The 25,818-nt window shown below is 39.9% G+C and overlaps 1 protein-coding gene across 8 annotated transcripts in view; it reads left to right on the top strand.

Moving 5' to 3' along the window:
- Positions 1–25,818, top strand: part of GSAP (gamma-secretase activating protein) — a 223,683-nt gene that overhangs the window by 177,521 nt on the left and 20,344 nt on the right. For 4 of the 8 annotated variants that reach the window (XM_064374846.1, XM_012466560.3, XM_064374836.1 and 1 more), the window contains 7 exons: positions 1,028–1,105; positions 2,758–2,835; positions 7,625–7,717; positions 7,838–8,055; positions 9,657–9,726; positions 10,268–10,350; positions 13,347–13,400. In XM_064374846.1, coding sequence (XP_064230916.1) covers positions 1,028–1,105; positions 2,758–2,835; positions 7,625–7,717; positions 7,838–8,055; positions 9,657–9,726; positions 10,268–10,350; positions 13,347–13,400 — 674 coding nt within the window. Of the gene's footprint in view, positions 1–1,027; positions 1,106–2,757; positions 2,836–7,624; positions 7,718–7,837; positions 8,056–9,602; positions 9,727–10,267; positions 10,351–13,346; positions 13,401–25,818 lie in introns of all 8 variants that reach the window. The other 4 variants (XM_021667865.2, XM_064374829.1, XM_012466559.3 and 1 more) reach the window with 1 other exon arrangement.

The raw sequence follows: 25,818 nt of genomic DNA, 5'->3' as shown, positions 1-25,818 counted from the left end.
CAATTGATAAGTATTACAACAGAATGCTTATAAATGTCCTTGAATAGCCCTCTTAGGGGAAATTGACTTCTTTTTTTCTACCATGATTCTTTGATAAAGAAGCTAATGGAGTAAAGTAGAGGAAATGTTGAAATCCCCTGAAGTATAGTGGCAATTGAATTCACACAGCTAGTTAACATTAGCTCTGGGACTAGAACTCAGGTTTCCTGACTCCTTGTTAAGTTACTTTCTACCTGGCAATCTCCTATTTCAGTTAATCACATAAATGCATTAGAATAGACGTATCTGTTTAAGCATAATGTCCCTCATCTATATGTAGGTCACTGATGGACATTAGTCTATCCATACAGCAGCAGCTGCTAGAGATAATGTACAGTTTCACGCATTGAGAGAGGTAGGGAAGGCTGAGGGTGTTCTGGAGTGATGGGGTAAGTGAAGGGGGTCAAGACTCACCTGGAAAGGCCACTCTATACCAAGAGCTCTCCTTTGGCCTGGGGCCAATGCCTTCAGTAACTCAATTATGGATGGATACGGACTCACCACATTTGTTCTCACTGACCCATAATATAGATCATATTTTGCCTTTCAATCAAGCTAAACTAGAGACTGGAAACTTTCTGTGAAGAGAACACATTTTTGATACACTGGTGTTCATAGCCGTTAGTAATAATTTGAAGGTGACAAGCTGGATAAGAAGGCAGGACGATACACGCATACTAGGAGAATCTCATGAAGCTTTGGAAACTGTCTAGAATCCTATGATTTCATATATGCAGGAGTGTATCTCTGTTTATTTTCTTATCCTTCAATAGCCTGTCACAATACATTGCTTATAGTGTGCACTAAAGAATTACTGCTTTTAAATTTCTTAGCAACTTGTTAACAGACCACTTCTAGGATTTGGGAATAATCTATGAGGTAGGATGAGGCAGGACATCTAAAGGAAGAGAAGTAAGGCTAAGTGGTTTAGGAAACTATTTGTGACATAGATTCTGTTAAACTCTACTAAATACCTTCTTTCTTCTAGGAAGTTTGTGTGTATGTTACAGCCCGAAGTGTGCTGCTTGGGAACAAATCACGTATTCAGTATTTTACATTCACAAAGGTACTTTTCATGTCTTCTTTGTTACTTTTACATGATAACTTTTTCCAAATAGCAAGTTAGATAGCTCTTAACAGTGATGTTATTAGTAATTTTTTGGAGACAGGGTCTCCCTTTGTCACCCAGGCTGGAATGTAGTGGCATGAACACTGCTCACTGTACCCTTGACCTCAAGGTTTCAGCTGATCCTCCCTCCTCAGCCCATGAAGTAGCTGGGACTACAGGCATGTACCATCATGCCTAGCTGATTTTTGTACTTTTTGTAGAAATGGGGTTTCACCATGTTTCCCAGGCTGGTCTTGAACTTCTGAGCTCAAGTGATCCACCCGCCTCAGCTTCCCAAAGTGTGGTGATTACAGGCATGAGCCACCATGCCCAGCTGAGAGTATTATTACCTTTTAATCAATTTTTATCAGTTCATTCTATACCTGTATACTTATAGAATACATGTTTCCTAAAGAAAGTCACCAATGGTGGATATCAAGTTAGCTAGTTATTTTTATATATCATATATTTTTATCCTGGCCTATATCTTTTTCTGGGCTTGTGGACCAATCCTAAGGGAGGTATTTGCCAAAAATGTGTTTTCTTTTTAGTTACTGCTTATTGGAAAGTAGCTATAGATTTAACTTACAGAGTTATGTACGGTTTTAGTTAAAGGTGTCCATGATCTCAGACCTCAACAGGTTTTAGATCTAAGTTACATTTATTCCATTTCACACATCTATAGCCCAAGATACTGATAAACAGTCTGTGGAGCAGCAGTCAGATGCCTAATATCGCCTGATTCTGTAGTTGAGCACAGTGTGCCCTGTAATAGTTTTAGTTTGAACAATGCTAAGGAGTAGTTGTTTTGTTTGTTTAGTTATTTAAAGTGAGTGTGTGTAGTACATACTGTGGGTGTATTTAAATATTTTTAAGTTGAAAAATTTTCAATATTAAAAAAAAATGCCAAGCCATATCAGAGCTGCTTATTCTATAGATGGACCTAATATTGCCTCCCAAGGTTGGAGATCAAGGTAAAAAAGTTTTAAAGTAACTTTAGAACTAACATATATACTACTCATACTTAAATTGTCTAAGTTTGAGGTTTTTGTGGAAAATTTTCACACATTTTTCTAATGGTTAATCTAGTGATCAAAGGCAGTAAATAAAATAAAACTTTTCTGAAGAGTAAGAGTTAGAAAAGTAGAGAAGAAAGCCCAATACACTGAGGTTATTAGCTCGACTAATTCCCTTCCTACCTAAAAGTGGGATTTGTAAATGATTTGGAGAAGCCTCAGAGGGTCTTAATGACTGCATGTGTGTGACAGTGAGCCTTGAGGAATGATGGCCAATGAGCCATCTGGTCATCTCTATCTCTTGGATCCTTAAGTAAATTCCTTCAGATCCTCTGCTCCCTGAACAAATTCACCTGTCATGGTCTAAGATTATAATAAGCCCAGAACAACTACTGGAGTTTGACTGCACTCAGATGATCTGCCTTCAATGCTGGTTTTTGGAGAGTGAGGGGAACCATGATATCTAGAAGTCAGAAGATGCCTGCTTACCAGTTTCATGGTCGCTGAAAATTTATAGAGTGTTACATAGTCACTGCCTTAGGTGGAGTTCCAGTTCTTTGTTTAACATTCTCTGGCTTCATGTTCTCTCTGCAGGACATACCAAGACCTTCACCACTTCTCTCAAGAATGTTGGCTCACACATGACAAAGGGCATTACTTTTCTCAACCTTGGTGAGTGATGGAGAGATCACACCCTCTGCTCTGAACCCTTCTTCCTGGGTATGGTATACCTCAGCCTTCTATGCTATCCCATTTCTCATGCCTCTTTGAGACTTGGATTGTGATGACAATCAATGACCCACTTGAAGTCTTACCAGAGATTTTCTCTGGAACACACCCTTCCCTCTGTACTCCTTAGTCTTTTGCTTGAAAGGATTGGGGGAGGTGTCTTCCCTTTTTAGAGAACCTAGGCTGTGAGCTTTCTTATGTTTTCGGTAGCAGTCTAAAAAGTCACTTGTTAGCATAAAAATGACTTGTATGAGATATTCCCGAATAGCCCATGAGAAATAATATATCATGTTGTGGACAGGGGCCTCTGGGAAATTGTCTATTTCTTGTTGCTAATCTTGAAATGCTTCCAAATCCCATTAATGATTTATGGATCAGCTTGAGTGAGTTGTTTTCATTCAGTAAATATGGCGAAGGGAACCTGAGGATAATGAAGAAATAAAGAAAGGGTTTTTTTGTATCTCCCTCCTGAAAGCTGCTTTTCCATGCCAGTTGGGATGTGGGGCACAAACAGTTTAGCACAAGACTAAGTAATTGTTTACTTGCTTACATATGGAACATGGTATATGGAACATTTCCTTTAAAAAAGGAGCTTTGGGTTTAGAGCACAAAATTCTTTGATATCTTTTTCCACCCCTATTCCATAGTCCATCCACTGTCATGACCCAGGTTTGGGAGAGTACAATGTGAGGAAACTGAGCAAAGTGATTTTTATTTTGAATGATACTATTGATGATGTTGGATACTTAGGCTGAGTGGGCTAGTAATGGGCAGATTTTAACATGATCTCTGAATCTGTGGGAAATTGCCTTAGGGAAGCCTGGTTCCACTGCTTCCTGTGATAAGAGAGATAAATATTATAGAAGGTTTCCTGGGTCTGGGACTTGATTCTTATCAGCAATGCTTTATCAACATCCCATCTCAAGAGTGATATGGGAAACTTTCCACTAAGAAAACAGTGTTTTGTGAGGGCAAAGGTATCCTTCCTTTTTTTACCCCTGGGAATGACTTGCAAAGGGCAGGAAAGATTTAATCTGTGGTCTTCAGCATGTGGAGAGGCCAGTAATACAAGGTTTATAAAGATAGGCTGTCTTACATACGTTGTCTTTCCTTCTTAAGCATATTTTATAGACAGAAAATCATACCCCAGTTTAAAGCTGTTCTACAGGTAGTTTTTATGATAACAGTATTGCTTTTTCAGTAATACATTTTTTGATATTAATTACATGCAATTTCCATAGACTGTCATTCTATTAAAATGGGTTTATATTGATTAAAATATTAAAGAAAAATTTTTTGAATTTTTTCATGAACCCCAAGCACTTTGATTAAAAGATACATTTATAAATAAGCTACTATTTATTTAATGAATACTATATGTTAAGTATATTTTACTTGTTATTTTGCTCCCTACAGCAATTCTGATTGGTGATGTTATCCCCATTTTACAGATAATGATACGGAGGCTCAGAGTGAGCTGTGTGCTCAGGTGTATTTCAGTGTCTTTTATCAGGGACACTAGATTATTAATAGTTTCTTTAAACATTTTGTTATTTTGTTTTCTTAGCATTTTATTTCAACTAAAACTTCATCAAGTATTTTGTTTAGAGGTGTTGTTTTAGTATTTTTCTCTAATGCAGTCCAGAATAAACTGAGAGAAAATGAAGTGAAATGATCCTGTAAGTCACCCAAATGGTATGCTACATAACTGCTCAAACTAGAAAAGATAATTAGTGTTGTCAGTGGTACAATCCTAGAGTATGTAATTTAAAAATATTTATTCATAGAATTTGATTTTTATCTTATAGCATTTTTTGATTCAGTAGTCCTATATTTTTAAAATATAAAGCTTCAGTCTAAATGTTTTAAAACATTAAAGTTTTAACTAAATATGGGTGACTAAAGTATTTTCTTGAAATTATAAGAATTAAAATATCCATTTTACATGTGTATGACTGTACCTATAGCCTCTGCTTATGTGTAGTACCTTTTCTTCTCCATATAAGATCTTTATTAGAAAAGTCAGCAAATAAAATATAACAAATTTATATGGAGTTCTTTCATCAAATCTTCCTAGCAAACTTTGTTTGTTTGTTTGTTTGTTTGTTTGAGACAGAATCTTTCTCTGTCGCCCAGGCTGGAGGCAGTGGTATGATCTTGGCTTACTGCAACCTCTGCCTCCTGGAATGAAACTATCCCCCCACCTCAGTCTCCGAGTAGCTGGGATTATAGGCGCATGCCACCACGCCCAGCTAATTTCTTATGGTTTTCGTGGAGATGGGGTTTTGCCATGTTGGCCAGGCTGGTCTCTAACTCTTGATGTCAGGTGATCCCCCTGCCTCAGTCTCCGAAAGTGCAAGGATTACAGGCATGAGCCACCGCACACAGTCAATAAGCAATACCCCACCTTATTTTGTTTTTAAGTGACACATAGTAATTGTATATATTTATGGAGTAAAATGTGGTGTTTTGATACCTATATACATTGTGGAATGATCAATCTGGCTAGTTAGCATATCCTTTATTAGTTTATTATTGCTGCTGTAACAAATTACTGCAAACTTGGAGCTTCAAACACCACAAACGTTCTCTTACAGTTCTGTAAAGTCGGAAGTTTGAAATGAGTCTTGAAAGGGCTAAACCAAAGTGTGGGCAGGACTGGTGCCTTCTGGAGGCTCCAGGAAAGAATTTGTTCCCTGCATCCTCCCTCTAGCCTCTAGAGCAAGCTTGTCCAACCTGTGGTCCGTGAGCTGCATATGGCCCAGGATGGCTTTGAATGTGGCCCAACACAAATCTGTAAACTGTTGTAGAACATTTATTGTTTTTAAGCTAATCAGCTGTCATTAGTGTATTTTACGTGTGGCCTAAGATAATTTTTCTTCTTCCCATTGTGGCTCAGAGAAGCCAAAAGGTTGGACATCCCTGACTAGAGGCTAGTATTTCTTGACTTGTGGCCACTTCATTCCAACTACTGTCCTCATCGCACGGTTGGTTGTCTTCTCTTCTCTAGACAAATCTCTCTCATCAGGACTTTTTTGCCTACCTGGGTCTGCCTGGATATTTCAGAATAGTCTCCCCATCTCAAGATCCTAGTCACATCTTCAAGGTCTCTCTTACCCTGTTCACAGGCTCTGGGTATTAGCCCATGAATATCTTCAGGCGCCATCATTCAGCTTGCCACAGATACTATTGACCCTTTTGGTGAGACAATAATTCCCTGCTCATTGAGGGACTGAACATCCATCCCTGGAGCCCACTCACCAAATGCCAAGTAGGAATCTCCCCATCCCTTGCTTAATGATGTGACGACCCAAATCACTGTCATGTATTTCCAAATGCCACCTTGCCAGGGACATAGTGCCATCCTAATTAACTGGTTAAGTGGTACCGTGAGGCGTTAACTAGGTTATCTGATGCTGACACCCTTTCTATGTCCCACCGTATTGGTGTTTGTGTTTCTCTAGTAAAGTGTTTCCATAATAAGATGAATTTGGGCTAAGCACTTTAGCATCATTTAATCCACGTTGACTGAAAGGACACTTATAAGTCAACTGGTTTGAGTTTTATATCCTCTTTCCTTTTCTTTCCACAGAACGCCTTCTATGCAAATGATTAGCATGTGTTCTTTTACTTCTTAGGAAAAGCAGTCTAGCTAGCTCACTTATAATCTAAATGTCTCATATATAAAATTACTACTGTGTGAATTTCTGTTTTTTTAAGATCCTAGAAAAAGTATTGGCAAGGGATACTTCTACCCTTCCATTCTCCAGAAACCTATTTTTTATACCTTGTCTCCATCTGAGTGCAAATGTTCTTGGTACAAAAATATCTAGTGCAGGGACTGAAGGTGTGAATTCTAGTCAGCTTGATATGCAAGGAAATAAATTAGTACTTTACCAAGTGTCAGTGTGTCTGCAGAGATTGTTCTGATGAATATCGATTTTAAGTTTCTCTAAACAAAATGCTCCTGCAACTGATGACGATGATGATCAGTGGATGAACATGGGCAACCAAATTTTAGAGCTTCTCCAAACTGGCAGAAATTATGAAGAAAATTCCCAATATAAGCTATTTCCAGCCTATCAGATTAAGGAGTAATTCGTGTTACTTAATGTTTTTTATTCTAATTTGCTCTGAGATCATTTAGATTCACATAAAGCCACAAAACACTTAGAAACAAAACTGCAGGTATAAATTAAGATAACCATAGCTAAATATCTGAAGAAAATTAGCCATAGATAGGAATAAATGAGGCTTGGCTAGTAAGAGAGATGTGGCTGGGCATGGTGACTCATGCCTGCAGTCCCAGCACTTTGGGAGGCCGAGGCAGGAGGATTGCTTGAGCCCAGGAGTTCAAGACCAGCCTGGGCAACATGGCGAGACTCCAGCTCTATAAAAATAAAATATATTAGTGGGGTGTTGTGGATGCATGCCTGTAGTTCCAGCTATTTGAGAGGCTGAGGTGGAGAGGATCACTTGAGCCCAGGAGTTTGAGGCTGCAGTGAACCGAGATCACTCTACTGCACTCCAGCCTGGGTGACAGAGTGGGACCCCTGTCTCGAAAAGAAAGAAAAGGAAAAAAAAAGAAATGGACTGTCATTAGATAACTTGTTATTACACTGGTAAAACTTTTGTCTTTTGAGATACTCAGAGAAAAGTAGAGATAATGTGACGTTCTGTACCTGTGCAGCTCTTACCACATGTAGATGACTTAAATCTTTCTCTTCTATAGACTATTATGTGGCTGTTTACTTACCTGGTCATTTCTTCCACCTACTTAATGTTCAACATCCAGACCTGATCTGCCACAATCTCTTTCTGACAGGTATGGCTGTAGTTTTTCTCTTGTAGAGGTGGCCTATTTGAATTTGTTTTGACTTTAATATCTATGTTTGGGTGAAAGGAGTTTCTTTATTTGCTGATCTACTTTTTTTTTCTTTGCCAGGAAATAATGAAATGATTGATATGCTACCTCATAGCCCTTTACAGTCACTGTCAGGGTCCCTGGTACTGGATTGTTGTTCTGGAAAGCTGTATAGAGTGATGCTCAGCCAGTCGTCTTTATTACAGCTCCTGCAGAACACCCGCTTAGACTGTGAGAAGATGGCCACGTTGCACTGTGCGCTCTCCTGTGGTCAAGGCGCGCAGTTCCTGGAAGGCCAGGTGAGAAGATAGTTCGTGTTTCAAAATGGGCAGATAGACAACACTGAACATACTTATTTTGTGGTTGAAAATGGTCAGGAGTTATTTTTATTTAGTAATAATTGAAGTGTATGGCCTTTCTGCTGACTTGAACATCGTTGTCTTTTGTGCTGCTTTGTAACAGATCCCTACCAGGTCTCAGACTTAGGGTGTTTCTGTTCTTTTGGGTACTCCCTTTTCCGTATTGGCAATAAATGTTTAGCTGTATCAGTAACATTCCAATGAAGAGCTCAGTAAATAATGAGTTTCTTAAATATCTACTTTTTCTTCTGGTCTGTATTTGATCTATAATTATCAAAAGGACTAAAATCTGGTGGCAGATATTTATTACATTTTTGATAAAGATAGCTTACATTTGTATTTCACATTAGAGTTTATTAAGTACCTCCACGCACATTCTGTGTTATTTTATTTTACAGCTATCCTGTGAAGTCAGAGAGATTACCTTATCAGATGTGGTTAAGATCAATGAGAAGCTGGTTAACTACAAAAAAATTAAAAAAGACATTAGATGTTTTATTTTAACCTAAAACATAAAAATGCACATTATTCACTCAGGTTTTGACTCAAGCCTTTCTTTGGGCATCTGCTAATTGAAGTTCAGCATCTTTTTTTTTTTTTTTTTTTTTTTTTTTGCATAAAAGCATTAGTAATGAGTTATCTCTAACTTCCTGTTACTTTTTAAAATTTTTTATTTCTAAGGATATAGTAATTTAAAGACCCTTACAAGGCAATCTGTGTATCAGGCATTTTTTTTTTAAACAATCTTTTATAATTGTTTCCCCTAGACCTAATTTTTTAGTGTTTTAGAGACATGCCTTTGAGTCTTTCCAAAGCATTCAACTTTTACTGACCCAACAATACTCTCTGCATCCACATTTTACTTGTCTATAGTAATATCGTATTAAATTACCTAATTTTGAAAATAAGTACAAAAACATAAATAGGTTTTGAATAAAACAGCTTACTGGTAGTAGCAGAAGTGCAAGTATGCACCATGACTTGGCGTGCCTTATAATATCTGTCAGTTCTGAGATGGCAAACATTCCTCTAGCAGGTGAGGATGATTATGGAGATGAGAGAGTTGATGGTATAGCAGAGGTTATCCCTCCCTCAGGAGGCAGTACAGCCATGCTCACAAAGGTTAACTGCTGTGTCCCTATTCATAACGGAGGGCCCAGCTGGAAATCACACCCAGCTCTGCTGCTTCCAAGCCTAGTGGTTTTGTTTTGCCCTTTTTTCCTGTATCCCACAGCTCTTTCCACTAGTGATTTGGTATAACATGACCTATTCTAATACAAGCATTAGGTTGAAGAACGTTTATTTGGATCCCCGCCAAGGACATTTATTAAAAAGATGTATAAAAAGGATCTCACTTACATACTGTTTTTCTACCCAGGATTGCATTATGTATCTTGAAGATAGTGTAGAAGTGAGTGTATTCTTAGGCAATTCCAAAATAGATATAGAATGCAAAAGATTCATATATATTTGTACTTCTTTGGTAGTGGAGGCAGAGAGCAGATTTAAATACCAACAGAGTTCTGTCTGACTTTTTAAAGATTATTCAATGGATTTCTGAGAATGTCTCTGCCTGCCATTCATTTGACCTCATTCAGGAATTTATAATTGGTAAGTGTTGCTGATGTTGCACCTTAAGTTGAATAGTTGACCTTTTTGCTTGAGGGAAAGCAGTAAATTGATAATGAATGCCTCAACCTGTCCAAATGCTGCTTAGGAGAACATTTTTTTTTTAAATGCTATTGCAGTCAGCAGCTAATTAAATTTCATTCTCTTGTGGTTTTCTAAGAAGCTATGGCTGTACAGAGATTGATGAGATACAAAATAGGATCTCGATTCTATAACCTTATTAGTGATTTTTTTTTTTCCAGTAAGATGTGACTTTCTTAGCCCAGTTTTGTGTTGGCTGGTTTTGTATGAAGTGATACAATGTCATTTGATTAGATATAGTACTAAATTATTGTTCTCATTGTAAAAAGCAGAACCCGAACATTTTAGTCAGTAGCTAAAATCATAATGGTTACCTTTTTGAGGATGAGGGATAAGACAATGAAAACTTGGTTGGTTTGCTTGTTTTGGTTGAATTACAATGCTGACTGTCTTTGTCATATTAAACCATATCTCCCCCCTCCCTTTTTAAAAATCTATGCAGCTTCTTCATATTGGAGTGTATATTCAGAGACAAGTAACGTGGACAAACTATTGCCACATTCCTCAGTGCTCACTTGGAATACAGTAAGTTAACACTGTGTATGCTATCTGCAAATAAAATCAATTCACAATTGTGGGTTAGTTGTTGGACATCCTTATAGTCATCAAGGTCATGATTTCACTACTGTTTTCACCGATAAAGAACTGAGTTGGATTTTTTTTTGGCATAAAAGTAATAGCGAATCCCTGCCATTGGCCAAGAGCATTTGTATAAAAACAGTAAAACCGAAGGAGCAGGCACACAGGGTATTTATTATTCTTTCTACTACCAGGCAGAACTAAACCTCTATTGTGGTATTTTTATTTTCTAAGTGACTAGACTGGATTGAAATATGTACTAGTTTATATATGTGAGGAATGGCTGGATCGCTGCTATTATATTTGGTAGATAACGACCTTCATGAACCCTCTTTTCAGCCCCATTAAAAATCTGTAATAACTCTAGAGTTTCAGGATCAGTAAAAGTCAGCAATCTTAGGCACACTAACATCATTTGACCTTTCCTTCCTGTCTGTTTGGACTGCCTCCTTTTAAATGAGGACGTGCTGACCTAAAACACTGCTCATTTTCTCTTGAGTGTGATGCAGTAGGCAGACCTTTGCTGGCCCAGCAAGTGAAAACTATGCATAGGCTGTACCTGAAAAAGTTGTGCCTCTTGTTTCTTACTTAGATACTAGAACTACATGCTTGCTTTTGAGGCAGAAGTTTATATCAAAAAGGTATTTAGAAAAATAAATTGAATTTAAATAACACAATCATAGGAAACTATGTACTAGGATAAATGATGGCTTTTATGTTTAGACTGTCTAAATATAGTCCTTAAAAAAGATGTATCAAATGTGTTTGACTGATTTCTAAATTTTTGGTATGCACAGTGGCAGTGCTTTCCTAAAGGCCCTTTCTTTGTTTTTTACTGTCATGGTTATTAGATTTTTATGCCTCACCTTAGAATTCTAAGGGAAAGGCCTGAGCTTGTTTCCTCTCTAGGCACCCCCATTTTTCTTTCAGAGCACATGAGAATAGACATTCAGACCCTGTGGTCATGGCAGGAAGTCTGCAGGTTACACCACCCTGGAGTCAGGAAATGCACATCTCCGCTCCCTCCCCTGCCAACCCCCTGCTGTTATGTCCTGTGTTCAAAGTGTCCAGGAGGCACCTGGGACTACTAGTTCCCAGGGTTGTGTTAAAAGATTGAGCCACATGTTAATTGGATGTGTTGTGAGAATATCACCCTGAGGGCAATGCTTCCCTTTTGCACTTCTCAAGATTCTGCAGGGCGGAGCAGCTGTCATGAACAGGCACAGGGTGACATTAGGAAGTCCCACAGGAAGTGCGACATAAACCTGCGGTTATAACCTCCCTGTACTGAACTAATCTTGAGGTTTGCCATGTTGCTTTAAACTTCTTGTAGTGGTTGGACTAGGTTACCTTAAAGGTCTCTTGTAATCTTGAAAATCTGAGTCTATTCTTATCATCAGCTATGGTATAATTTATTTTTCTCTTAATCTAATCTGCAAATGTTCTTAATGCTACAGCCTTAATAAAAAGTTGCCACAGGAGAAAACATGGATTTTACACTTTTGTAGGAGACAACTGGATTTTTTAAGATAGTAGAAAATATGATGCCCTTACACATAGATAATCTTGAATTATGTTTTGCAAACAACTATACTACCGCATTTAAAATGCTATTTATAACCTAAAACCATAATAAATTTTAATTTTTTTGAGGTATCCTCCGTAATGATAAATGAAGCTCACAATAGATTCATATCACAGTTTTCTACTGTCACAGTGAAGAACTCAGTTGTTTGCATGTTCTGAACATTTTTCTCTGTCACTATGATACCATTTTTCGCAGGAATATTCTATATCAGTAAAATCCAGGTCATTTAAGTTCTAGACAAATACTAATTTTTATTTCTTCATTACATCTCCTGAAATATTTTCTTACACATTACCTACTTTTTTTTAAGGAAATGAAAGCTGATTTGACCAGATGAGAAGCTAATTACATAATTAACATACAGATAAATTTTCGAAATAGTGAATAAAGGGCCATCTTGAACATTTATTAGTTTTTTATTTTTATTAAATTTCTGTTTTAATGCTCACTAGTTAGCAGAATGCTATCATTTGCCCTTCCTGAAATGAATTGTTCACCTTTCAGATTTGCTATGATGATAGTGCTGCAGAAATTTTTTTTTCCTTTGGAGACAGAGTCTCACTCTGTCGTCCAGGCTGGAGTGCAATGGTGCAATCTCAGTTCACTGCAACCTCCGCCTGCCAGGTTCTAGTGATTTTCCTGCTTCAGCCTCCTTAGTAGCTGGAAATACAGGCACCCACCACCATGCCTGGCTAATTTTTTTGTTTTTTTAGTAGAGATGGGGTTTCACCATGTTGGCCAGGCTGGTCTTGAACTCCTGATCTAAAGTGATCTGCCAGCCTTGGCTTCCCAAAGTGCTGCGATAACAGGCATGAGCCACTGCACCTAGCTGTTGCAGAAACTTTTTATAGGGAGCTCTTACCTCTGAAATTACAGAGGACAATGAGGTACAGAAAAATTATCCAGTCAAGTCATGCAAGAATCCAGTTAGTCTTGGTTCCTTCTAGTGAGGTAGGGGCTAACTATAATACATTTAAGTGAAAGAAGAGAGAGGAAGGATATTGATAATGAAACTTTTCCCCTTTATCACATTTGGTACAAACATAATTTGCCTCATTTGTTCTTTAATAGAAATGAATAAAAGTACCCTATGGCTCTCTATTTCTTCATAATAGTCTTCTCCTTTCCTTTAGAGACCCTGTCAACTATTGTGACTTTAAAGAATATGTCCCTTCCTGAGGCAAGAGATAGGCTATATTCACTGTTATTTGTGTGCTCCAAGGTTTATTTAAAGTAGAGGTTAGAAACTGGAAGCTGCCCTCAGCTTCTGTCTGTGCAGAAAACACTTCCTGAAAGCTTGAGCTAGTGGTAGTTCACACATTAAGCAGCTGTGTGTGTGTTTTCCCCACTATAGGAAATTCCTGGAATAACTCTTATAACAGAAGACACTCCATTGCCTCTTATGAAGGTAAGTCCTTTACAGTGAGAAACAAAAGCACAGACACATGACTAAAGATCTGCTGCCCAAGCATTACGGTGGTTCCAAAAGGGATTGCAAATTGGCAGGGGAGGGGAGGGGAGGGCAAGGCAGTAGGGTGGGTTTACTGGAGAATCTTTCCTACATGGGTAAGTGATCACTGAGTATGATACTATGGCAATTCTAAGGAATGCTCTTTGAAGAAGGAAGTTACCTGAAGATAGGAGAGAGTTACGGTGCTCAACTTAAACCTCCCAGAACTAGCACTTGGCGCTGTGCCTCAGAGCAGGCTGCACTGGGGGAGGTCTTGCAGATGATCTTTAGAGAGGCTGAGAGCTGCTTTTACTTTTTTTGCACTATCACTCAAAATGAGCACACATACACACACACACAGAATTTCCAGTCTTAAAACCATTAAGTAATGTGAGCTGGGATTATCTAATTTCCTTCTGGTTCTGAAAACAGCTTTTTTGTTTCTGAAGAGTGATCTGTATTGGCCCACTCTGTGGTCTCCATTAACCTCTGAACATTAAGCTGTAGCTGTTAGTGTCTTTATGCAACCTGGTAGCTTCAGAAGAGTTTTGGAGTACAAAGGGAGAATGGGGTGGGGTGAGTAGAAAAGAGTATGTATGTAGTTAAAACTGGGGGGAATATTTTAGCACAGTTTCCTTGAAGCTCCTTTGTTGTTTTTGGCATTGCTGCCTGTTAATCATAGCTTGGTGTAGACTGGGAAATCTCAGCTTCCAGCAGCAGGGAGATGAAGGTGCTGCCACCTTTAATTTCCATTTGATTCTTTTGTATCTGTGAAGGGCAGGCCAGGCCTGGGTAGCTGGGGAAAGGCTGTCGTGTTTAAGGTCACAGTTATTCACTGGGAGCAAGAGGGCAGATTGGGGGCCAAGTTAGTGGTTCTAGGTTTTGGTCCTAAGAAGTATACCTTAAAAATAAACTGATGGGCTGTGTTTCCAGGCAGAAGCGTGGGACTGCTGTGAAGTCCTAGTAATGTAGGAAGATGAAGAGAAAAGAAAGGTTTTATTAATTGTTTAAAAGAGGTTTAAAGAGATTCCACCCTTTCATTTTATTTATTTTTGTTTCTGCCTTTTCCACTAGTCTTAGCAAATCCATAATGTGTGTTTATTTTGTTTTATTTGTAGAGATGGGGTTTCTCTTTGTTGCCCAGGCTGTAGTGCAGTGGCATGATCATAGCTCACTGTAACCTCTGATTCATGGGCTCAAGTAATCCTCCCACCTCAGCCTCCTGAGTAGCTGGTAGTACAGTCAGGAACCACCCTGCCCATCCAATTCCTTATTTTTTTTTTTGGAGAGATGGGGTCTCATCATGTTGCCAGGCTGATCTCAATCTCCTGGCCTCCAGTCATCATCCTGCCTTAGCCTCTTGGAGTGCTAGGTTTCTAGGTGCGAGCCACCATGCCGGACCTCATAATTTTTTTAATGGACCACAAATCAGTGAAGAAAAATTTTGAAAGAAATATCACCCACAATTCTACAGTTCCTAACATATCAACTGTCTCTTCTACCCCATTTCCTCTTGGCTTTTGTTATAGGTATGCGTATTTTACCCAGTTGTAATTATGATCTAGAGATATTTGATGAATATTAGAAATTGTTATTGCAAATATTTTTTCATGTTGCTACGTAAACTTAATTATAATTTCTAATGACTCCATAGGATTCCACTGGGTGGCAGTGTCTTATTTTTATTTTTATTATTTTAAATTAAAAAGTGTCTGAGGAAAAACTATCCAAAGTATGTTTTCCCTCTCTCTCACACTGCAACAATAATCACCAACACAGAAAAACAATATAAAAACAGTTACCAAATGTGTGGGAATTCTTTCCCCGTGCACCAAGCAGCACACACCAGCTGGGCGTCCTCTAATTCATTTCTGACACTACCTACCCAGAGAGCGTCAGATTCCACAGATTGAGGGGCACAGTCCTCAAGACTACCCTCCACTCCCCCAGACACCAGTTGAAAGTCCAGACCTGTGGAAATTCTGACCAGCTGGCTTCAAGTTGGGGTTCCAATGACAGCTCTTTAGGTTTGATTAATTTGCTGGAGTGGCTCACAGAACTCAGAGAAACATGTTTACTGGCCTATTATAAAGGCTATTGCAAATGATACAGATGAAGAGACACATAGGGTGAGGTGTGGGGGAAGGGGCGTGGAGCTTCCATGCCCTCCTTAAACTCACCACCCTCCAGGAACCTCCACCTGTTCAGCTATGGGGAAACTTTCCCAACGCAGTCTTCTGGGGTTTTTATGGAAGCATTCCTTCCCTCCAGGGTATGAGGTGGACCCTCTCAGGTACATTCTTAAGATCCACAATCAGAAAGGCAGGGGGACGGTGTGGGGGGTGTTGGTCGGGGGGAAGGGTTGGAGTAGAGTCCTGCCTTAGGGCAGATGAAATGAAGGCAGGAGAGAGTGTTTCCTGAGACCAGCCCCCGCCCCTAAGCCTAAAACACCCAGTATTATAACAGCAGGCTGTAACAAAGTCTATGGGCATTATGAACCAGGAATGGGTGGATGAAAATTAATGCATATGAAATACCACACTAAATATGTCATACTTTTTTTGTGTGTTTGGCAGAGTCTCACTCTGTTGCCCAGGCTGGAGTACAGTGACAGTGTCATGGCTCACTGCAGCCTTGAACTCCTGGGCTCAAGTGGTCCTCCTGCTTCAGCCTCCTGAGTAGCTAGAACTACAGGTGCATGTCATGTCTGGTTAATTAAAACAATTTTTTTTTTTGTAAAGACAGGGTCTTACTATGTTGCCCAAGCTAGTTTCAAACTCCTAAGCTAAAGCTTTTCTCCCAACTCAGCCTCCCAAAGTGTTGGTATTACAGGCATGAGGCACCATGCCCTGCTGGGTTGCAGTGCCCTAACTCAGTTGTTCTTCTGTTGTTTTTTTTTTTTTTTTTTTGAACGTTTAGTTTGTCCCAAGCCACCAGTGAAAAATGTTTGTTTTTTTTTTTTTGCCATGCAGTGGTACCATCTTGACTCACCGCAACCTCTGCCTCCCAGGTTCAAGCAGTTCTCCTGCTTCAGCCTCCTGAGTAGCTTGGGTAATTTTTGTAGTTTTAATAGAGACTTGGTTTCACCATGTTGGCCAGGCTGGTGTCTAACTCCTGACCTCAGGTGATCCGCCTGTCTTGGCCTCCCAAAGTGAGTATTTTTATATAAACAGTTTTTCTTGAGTTTTATTCCCCTAAGAGCCCAGAAGTAATATTGAGTGAAAGGCTATGAGAATTTCTATAGCTTTTGATTCTTATGATAAATTGATATTCAACCAGGAATAATTTACATTTTCAGGGATTTATGAGTTTACCAGTTTTACTATAACCTTACCAACATTGAGTATTTTCATTTTAAAAAAGTATAAAAGAGTCATGGAAAGGTCCTATTAACTTTTACCTGTTAGGTTTTCGTAGAATATGATTTAGCTTTGCTTAGGAACAAAGTTGCTTCTTTTTGCATTGGCTTGTTTTCCGTGTGTGGGTGTGTGTAAAATGGGTTATTTTATGTCCTCCGTGTGTTTATGTCCTCCTTTTACATTCCCTCTTTCTCCTTACATTTTTCTCCTCTCCCCATAGCTTCCCCATTTGGCTCTGCAGACAGTTGTTTCCCATTCACCATTCCCATAGATGCTTGGGAGCTCTTTTGGTTCCACGTGTATTCCTCTGCTGGTAGTTATTAATACCTAGGGCAAGTTTGAGGCATTGTAGATCTCTCTACAACCCTCTGCACACAGCCATGATCCATCAGGGAAGGCAGAGGTGTATCGCTGGGACTGGCCTTGGACTTGGGAGAAGATAGTATTGGGTTTGGTTTGACCAACTCGTCCCACCCCAAATGCTCAGCATGGGAGACTCTATTCAGGAGATTCTCATTCCCAGTACACCTGGTCCTCTATCTCTCATTTGTTTCCTCATCTCTGCTTGCGTAATACCGCTCACTCACACCAAGCTGCTGTCTTCACCTTTAACCTATTTCTTTTACTCCAAGTCCCAATTTAATTATAGAGGGATGGAGCTGGTTGCAGGAGTGTGTCCCACCCTCTGCTCCTCTCTCCCTAGTCTCAGTTATGTGACTGTTCTTGCCATACCTCCCCGATAGGAGGTGGCTCTGGACACTCATGACCTGAATCACAAATTACGTTAGTTTGTGCTTGCTACCACATTCTTTCTTTGAGGCCCAAGGGACCCCTATTTACTCCGACCACATTTATTTCAATTCTTGGTAGATGAGTGCTCTGATAAGGAGGAAGGGGGTGTGTGTGTGTGTGTGGGAATGAGATATGTACTTTCCTCCTGTTCTCTCTGCATTCTGAAGCACTTCCTTTTAGTGTAAAGTTGAACATTATAAAAATGTTTAATATATTGCTATGGTCTGAATGTTTACATCCCTTCAGAATTTATGTGTTGAAGTCCTGACCTCCAAGGTGATGGTTTTAGGTGGTGGTGGTGCCTTTGGGAGGTGATTAGTTCGTGAGGGCAGAGCCCTGGTGATTGCGATTAGTGTCCTCATAAAAGAGACCCCACAGAGCCAACTTGTCCCTCCCGCCACATGAGGTTACAGTGAACACATGTCAGTCTAGAAGTGGGCCCTCATCAGACACCACATTTGCCCACACCCTGACTTTGAGAAGTCCAGTCTGAAGAAATAAATTTGTTGATACAAAATACCAGTTCATGATATTTTGGTATAGCTGCTATAACAGACTAAGACCTATATGAGCATGTTGGACAGGATAAACCAGTTAAATCAGAAAATCATCCTGAGAGACAAAAGGCTTCCTCATCTTATAAATAGTTCTCAAAGTCATTTTAAAAACACTAAACAGGAAATATATTGAAACAAGGTGCTTGCCTTAAAAGGAATGCCATTAAGAGTATCCTTCCTAAGAATGATTTTATCCCTTTGTAAACTACAGATTGCTCTAGGCAAATGACAACTTTCAAAAAAGGTTAAAATTGCCCTTTATTTTTATTTTTTAATTTTGATTGATTGAGATAGGGTCTCCTTCTGTCACCCAGGATGGAGTGCAGTGGTGCCATAGTGGCTACCTGCAGCCTCGACCTCCTGGGCTTAAGCGATCTTCCCACCTCAGACTCCCAAGTATTTGGGACCACAGGCACATGCCACCAAGCCTGGCTAATTTTTTTTTTTTTATGTAGAGACAGGGTCTTGGTATGTTGCTGAGTCTAGTCTCAAACTCCTGGCCTCGAGGGATTATCCCACCTCAGCTTCCAAAATGCTGGCATTACACACATGAGCCACCACACCTGGCCTGCCCTTGATTTTATGAGAAGAGAAATCATTAAAACTATTCAACCACAGGAAGCATGTATGGAGTTTTAAAAGTGGAACATAAGCATAAAGATAAAAGATGAGCATGCTACAAAGGGAGAAATAAGATATTTTACCACAGTCTTTAAGTCGGACATCTGTAATGTATTTAATCATTTTAGAGATTGTTAATTACCTGACTCAGAGACTGAGAAGAACAAAAACATATTTTGTATGTTTTTCTTTGTATGTTTTTCATACTTTCTACTTATGGCCACTCAGATACGAGGGTGTGCCAATGTCTATCTGTGGTCTGATGTCCCTGAGCAACTGGGAGAAGACTAGTTTACATCTGGGCTCTCTTTATTTAGAGACTTATCTGCCTCTTCACTGGTCTTAATATGTTTTAGGCTGGGTGTGGTGGCTTACACCTATAATCCTAGTACTTTGGGAGGCAGAGGTGGGTGGATCACTTGAGGCCAGGAGTTCGAGACCAGCCTGGCAAGCATGGTGAAACCCTGTCTGTACAAAAAATACAAAAATTAGCCAGGCGTGGTGGTGAATGCCTGTAACCCCAGCTGCTCAGGAGGCTGAGGAAAGAGAATCACTTGAACCTGGGGGGTGGAGGTTGCAGTGAGTAAGATTGCACCACTGCACTCCAGCCTGGGTGACAAAGCAAGACTCCACCTCAACAAGACAAAACAAACACACACAAAGTTTTAATTGGGCAGAGCATGAATGTAATTAATTGCTTAGTGAAGCACAAAAGATACTTTTCTCCTTGATCCCCACAGTAGAGACAACCAGGATCACTTAAATAAAGTTTTTTAGAGATCTGAAGTATTAGTACAATTACAATGTAATAGTTTACAATTTTTAAAAATAAGAATTGTTGCTTTGACAAAGATGTATCAATAGCAGTGTTTGTTGGTTATGTGGGAAATACTAATTTCCCAAAGTTCAGTTTGCACATATTTTCTAGGACAGTTAGTTATAGTGAGGCCAGTGGATACCATAAACCTTAATTTTATGATGCAACAAAGAAATATTAATTAGAAACAGCATTTCCGGGCATGGTGGCTCATGCCTGTAATCCCATCACTTGGGAGGCTGAGGAGGGTGGATCACCTGAGATCAGGAGTTCAAGACCAGCCTGGCCAACATGGTGAAACCCATCTCTACTAAAAATACAAAAATTAGTTGGGTATGGTGGTGGCACCTGTAATCTCAGCTACTTGGGAGGCTGAGGCAGGAGAATCGCTTGAACCTAGGAGGCAAATGTTGAGTGAGCCAAGATTGTGCCATTGCACTCCAGCCTGGGAGACAGAGACTCCGTCTTAAGAAAAAGAAAAAAAGCTTGAGGCTAGTGATTCCTGTCGTTTCTGTAGCAATGGGGGTGTCTTCACGTTACTTCTTAGATGACGAAGTTGAGGAACAGACCCAGAATGGAGGATTCTTGTTTTCCTCTTCTACCACCCACTATGCTGTGCTGCTCTTACTCAGTTTTGGTTGGAGACATAATGTTTTTAATTCTCAAGACTGAGAGGAGGGAAAGAGCTTATTAGCATTGACTTTCTCAGGGCATAAGTTGACCGTGAGATGGGATAGTTTAAAGCCATATTTAGTGATTCCATTTTTAGAAAAAAATTAAACCTGTTAAAAATGGCTAATAGAACTACCCACCTGGGCAGTTAAGTAGAAATTTTTGCTAGATATGGGGGAAGATGGAGCAAACCCATTTATATTTAGAAGACCTTGAACTTGCAGCATGCGTCTCCCTAAGTGGGCAGCCTCAGGATTTCTGGTCACTTGCCCTGTGAATGAGTGTTCCTGTTTAGAGTATCTTAGTTTAGTGCCTTCATAGCTTTATGTACACACAGACTTTTTCTCTTTATTCTGTCAATGCTTAGAGGTAATGGGTCACAGTGTTTCTCTGGGCTATAAGTAAAAGCTGATACTGAGATGGGATCCACTGAAGAGCTAAATTGGATGATGCCTTAGCTGTGCTAGTTGAGTCCTGGCACACAGAGGAAAGGGTTCTCTTTGAGTTGGCTGCCTCCTCTGTAAGAAGATGCTGGTTAATCAGCAGAAGTAGGACCAAAGCCAGAGGGCCTTTTAGAAATGAAAGGCAGATGTGTTTTTCTCACAGTAATTTGCAGATGAGCCAGTACCCCAGGGCTTTTTTTGTTTGTTTGTTTTTGAATCAACGGGCAATCCAAATCATAAATGGGAAACAGTTCCTTAATGTAACCCACTGGTTCTTTTGTTCAATGAATAGTGATGGGCTGTGTTTGGCAATTATTTCAGGTCATCGTAAGAGAAAAAAAAACTCCCCTTTATGTAGGAAAATGCTTCCAGGTCGTTTCTTGAGGATCTGATTGCTTCTAACATTGTCTCTAATTCAGGGATATTTTTCTTTTCTTTTTTTGAGATAGTGTCTCACTCTGTCATCCAGGCTGGAATGCATTGGCATGATCTTGGCTTACTGCAGTCTCCACCTTCCCAGGTTCAAGCAGTCCTCCCATCCAGCCTTCGGAGTAGATGGGACTTCAGGCGCATGCCACCACGCCCAGCTAACTTTTTACATTTCTAAGTAGAGCCGGGGTTTTGTCATGTTGCCCAGGCTGGTCTCGAACTCCTGAGCTCAAGTGATCCACCCATCTCGGCCTCCCAAAGTGCTGGGATTGCAGGTGTGAGCCACTGTACCCGACATGTTAAGTTACTTATACAGCATTTTTTTGTGTATTATTTTTAAAGCTTTATTAGCTCTTTGCAAGTAGCTGTTGATGGGCTTCCTGGGCAGTTGTGACTTTCATTTTGTGGTGCTATTGTTCTGGATGAGGACAGTATTTGCCTTGTTGAATAAGTGCTAGCTGACAAACAGTGATTTCCTGTGCTCCAGGTTCATCCTTTTTTTTTTTTTTTTTTTTTGAGACAGAGTCTCACATTGTCACCCAGGCTGTAGTGCAGTGGCACAACCTCGGCTTACTGCAATCTCTGCCTCCTGGGTTCAAGCAATTATCCTGCCTCAGCCTCCCGAGTAGCTGGGACTACAGGTGTGCACTGCCACACCCAGCTAATTTTTTTTGTATTTTTAGTGGAGACAGGGTTTCACCATGTTGGCCCGAATGGTCTTTATCTCCTGACCTCGTGATCCGCCTACCTTAGCCTCCCAAAGTGCTGGGATTACAGGTGTGAGCCACCACACCCAGCCTCATGGTTTTTTTTTTTTTTTGAAAAGGAGGAAGAAAAAAGAAAGAGAGAGAGAGAATGGGGAGGTGGAAAAAGGAAGAGAAAGAGAGAGAGAGAATGGGGAGGAGGAAAAAGGAAAAGAAAGAGGGAGAGAGACTGGGAGTATTGCTTTCTTGCCCAGGCTAGAACGCAATTTAGTAATGGTTATTAAAAACCTCTTTTATAAAGGTGGCTCACACCTGTAATTATACTTAATGATGTAATCAGGAAGGAATAAGGGAAGAAGATAACAAACAGCCAACCAATATTTCATTTAAACCTATGAAATGCTGTGCGATTACTGAGGAGTGATTTACTTCCAATTATATAGTCACTTTTCTAATAGGTGTGAGGTGGTAATGTATGTTTTGTGTATTTGAAGTGGAGAGTTCTATATATGTTTATTAAGTTTACTTGTTCCGGGTCTGAGTTCAAGTCCTGGATGTCCTTGTTAATTTTCTATCTCGTTGATCTATAGAATCGTTAGCTCTTCTTGTTACATTGATCCTTTTACCATTATGTAATATCCTTCTTTGCCTCTTTTGATCTTTGTTGCTTTAAAGTCTACTTTATCAGAGGCGAGAATTGCATCTCCTGCTTTTTGTTTATTAGTTTATTTTTACTCTCTGTTTGGTTGGTAAATCTTCCTCCTCCTCTCTGTGTCTTTGTGTATTGTTGCATGTAAGATGGGTCTGGATGCAGCATACCAATGGGTTTTGGCTTTTTATCCAATTAAAATATATATAAGTTTAATACTGGCGTTTGATGCTAGCTGGCTGTTTTGCCCATTAGTTGATGTAAATTTTTCATTATGTTAATGTTCTTTGCTTTTTGATATATTTTTGGAAAGGCTGATACTGGTTGTTCCTTTATATGTATAGTGCTTCTTTCAGAAGCTCTTGTAAAGCAGGCCTGGTGGTGGTGAAGTCTCTAAGTACTTGTTTGTTCGCAAAAGATTTAATTTTTCCTTCGCTCATAAAGCTTAGTTTGGCTGGATAGGAAATTCTGGGTTGAAAGTTCTTTTCTTTAAGGATGTTAAATATTGATCCCCACTCTTTTCTGGCTTGTAGGGTTTCTGCTGAGAGATCTGCTGTAAGTCTGATAGATTTCCCTTTATGGGTAACCTGACCTTTCTCTCTGGCTGCCCTTAGTATTTTCTCCTTCATTTCAACCCTAATAAATCTGGCGATTATGTGCCTTGGGGTTGGTCTTCTTGAAGAATATCTTTGTGGTGTTCTCTGTATTACCTGGAGTTGAATATCACCCTTCCTTGCCAGATTGGGAAAGTTTTCCTGAATGATATCCTGAAGAGTATTTTCCAACTTGGATTCATTCTCTTCATCACATTCAGGTACACCTATCAAACGTAGATTAGGTCTTTTCACATAGTCCCATATTTCCTGGAGACTTTGCTCATTCCTTTTCATCCTTTTTTCTCCATTCTTGTCTTCTCGTTTCATTTCACTGAGCTGGTCCTCGACTTCTGATATCCTTTCTTCTGCTTGATCAATTCGACTGTTTAAACTTGTGCATGCTTCGCGAAGTTCTCGTGTTGTGTTTTTCAGCTCCATCAATTCACTTATATTCTTCTCTATCTTGTCCATTCTCGTTAACATTTCGTCAAACCTTTTTTCAAGGTTCTTAGTTTCTTTGCATTGGGTTAGAACAAGTTCTTTTAATTCACAGAAGTTTCTTATCACCCACGTTTTGAAGCCTGCTTCTGTTATTAGAACACACGTGTAATCTATTAAGCCTTGTTCCATTACTGATGGGGAATTGCAATCCCCTGTAGAGGGAGAGGCATTCTGATTTTGAGTGTTCTCTACCTTTTTACGCTGGTTTCTTCCCTTCATTATATATTTATCCGTCTGTCGTCTTTGTAATTGCCGACTTTCTAACTAGGTCTCTGACGTCCAACTTGTTGATTCACAGCGCCGAAATCTGAGCAATCCACTGCGCCGGCCAAAACAGCGGTGTTAAGATTGATGGTGCTTTTCTGCCCGGGAATCTCCGGACTCTGCACCTAGAATTGGCACGCTGAGGCACCAGCAAAACTGCCGCGCCGGCCACAAGAGTCGCCATGGCGACCCGTGGGGCTCCTCCACTGGGAATCTCCTGGTCCGTGAGCAACAAATATTCGTCTGAAAGTGTGATGTCCTCTTGTTCTTTGCACTTTCACTGGGAGGTACATGCCCGAGCTGCTAGTCATCGGCCATCTTGGATCTCTCGGCCGTTTTTTTTTTTTCTTTTTAAATTTAAGTTCCAGGATACGTGTGCAGGACATACAGGTCTGTTACATAGGTAAACATGTGGCATGTTGGTTTGCTGCATCTGTCAACCCATCACCTAGGTATTAAGGCCAGCATGCATTAGCTATTTGTCCTGATGGTATCCTTCCCCACTGCTGCCAACAGGCCCCGGTGTATGTTGTTCTCCTCCCTGTGACCATGTGCTCTCATCGTTCAGCTCCCACTTCTGAGTGAGAACATATAGTGTTTGGTTTTCCCTTCCTGTGTTAGTTTGCTAAGGATAATGGCTTCCAGCTCCATCCATGTCCCTGCAAAGGACATGATCTTGTTCCTTTTTATGGCTGCATAGTATTCCATGATATATATGTACCACATTTTCTTTATCCAGTCTATCATTAATGGGCATTTGGGTTGATTCTGTCTTTGTTATTGTGAATAGTGCTGCAGAGAACATACACGTGCCTGTAGCTTTATAATAGAAGGATTTATATTCCTTTGAGCATATACCCAGTGTTGGGATTGCTAGGTCAAACGGTATAATACTTCTGGTTCTAGGTCTTTGCGGAATCTCCATACTGTCTTCCACAATGGTTGAATGGTCGAACTAATTTACATTCCTACCAACAGTGTAAAAGCATTTCTGTTTCTCCACAGCCTCACCAGCATCTCTTGTTTCTTGACCAGGCTCATCCTAGAGCATAGCGGTGTGATGGTGTGTCTTGGCTCTTAGCATGGGATTGTGCAGATTCGACTCTCCCTTTCCCTCCCCTCCATTCTGGGTTACAACATCTAAAATGTTATGTGGGAGATCCTTTTATTCTCTGGGATAATGAGCATGCCGGTGTTACCTTGGCATTTAGAATCCCTCAAAGATTTGGCCCTAACTACCTCTTTATATCTCCTATTTTAAAACCACACAATCACAAGTCTTTAGACAGTTGGTGATTTATATAGCCTTTAAGCCAAAGGTATATAGATTTAGTAAAGTATTTGAGGGTGGGGTGCCAGGGATTACTTGAACATGTTCAAACAGTGTTCTCAGTCCTGGCTGAACATTAGGATCACTTGGGGGAGCTTGTAAAACTCATAAGGCTCAGGCATACCTCAGGCCAACTAAATCAAATTGGGGATGGGACCCAGGTAGTTCCAATGGGCAGCAGAGGCTGGGCGTGGCACACGTTGGAGGTTGTTGTGTTCACCACAGAGAGTGATGTGCTGTTGTCTCTAATGCTCTGCCTCAGATATGAGCCCCAATTCCATGATCTAGTCTCTGTCTTTGCTCACACACTATGAGTCCCACCTAGAACATCCTTTCCTTGTCCTTCAGTGACTCAAATCCATTTCCCTCCCCTGTGCCATGTCTGTTTGCCAGGTTTCCAAATAGACTTTCCAATTTAGAATGATTTCTGTGCATTTCTTAACTGACAAAAATATATAGCACTTTTCTAGTGGATACCAAATAGTGACATATGTAGTTTTTTTCTGTTATCATCTTAATATCTGTAAGATAGTATAGATATATTTAATGTCTATAATAAATAGGCCAGTGACCTCACTGAAAAACATGTAACTTCATGTGAAAATATTTTTGGCATGTTTGGCTAACAGTATTTGTTACTTA

Source organism: Aotus nancymaae, unplaced genomic scaffold, assembly GCF_030222135.1.
Source record: "Aotus nancymaae isolate 86718 unplaced genomic scaffold, 86718_ANA_hifiasm-v0.15.2.pri h1tg000002l, whole genome shotgun sequence".
Lineage (NCBI taxonomy): Eukaryota > Metazoa > Chordata > Mammalia > Primates > Aotidae > Aotus > Aotus nancymaae.
Note: the sequence above shows the minus strand (reverse complement) of the source record. Positions and strands in the feature narration are given on the sequence as shown.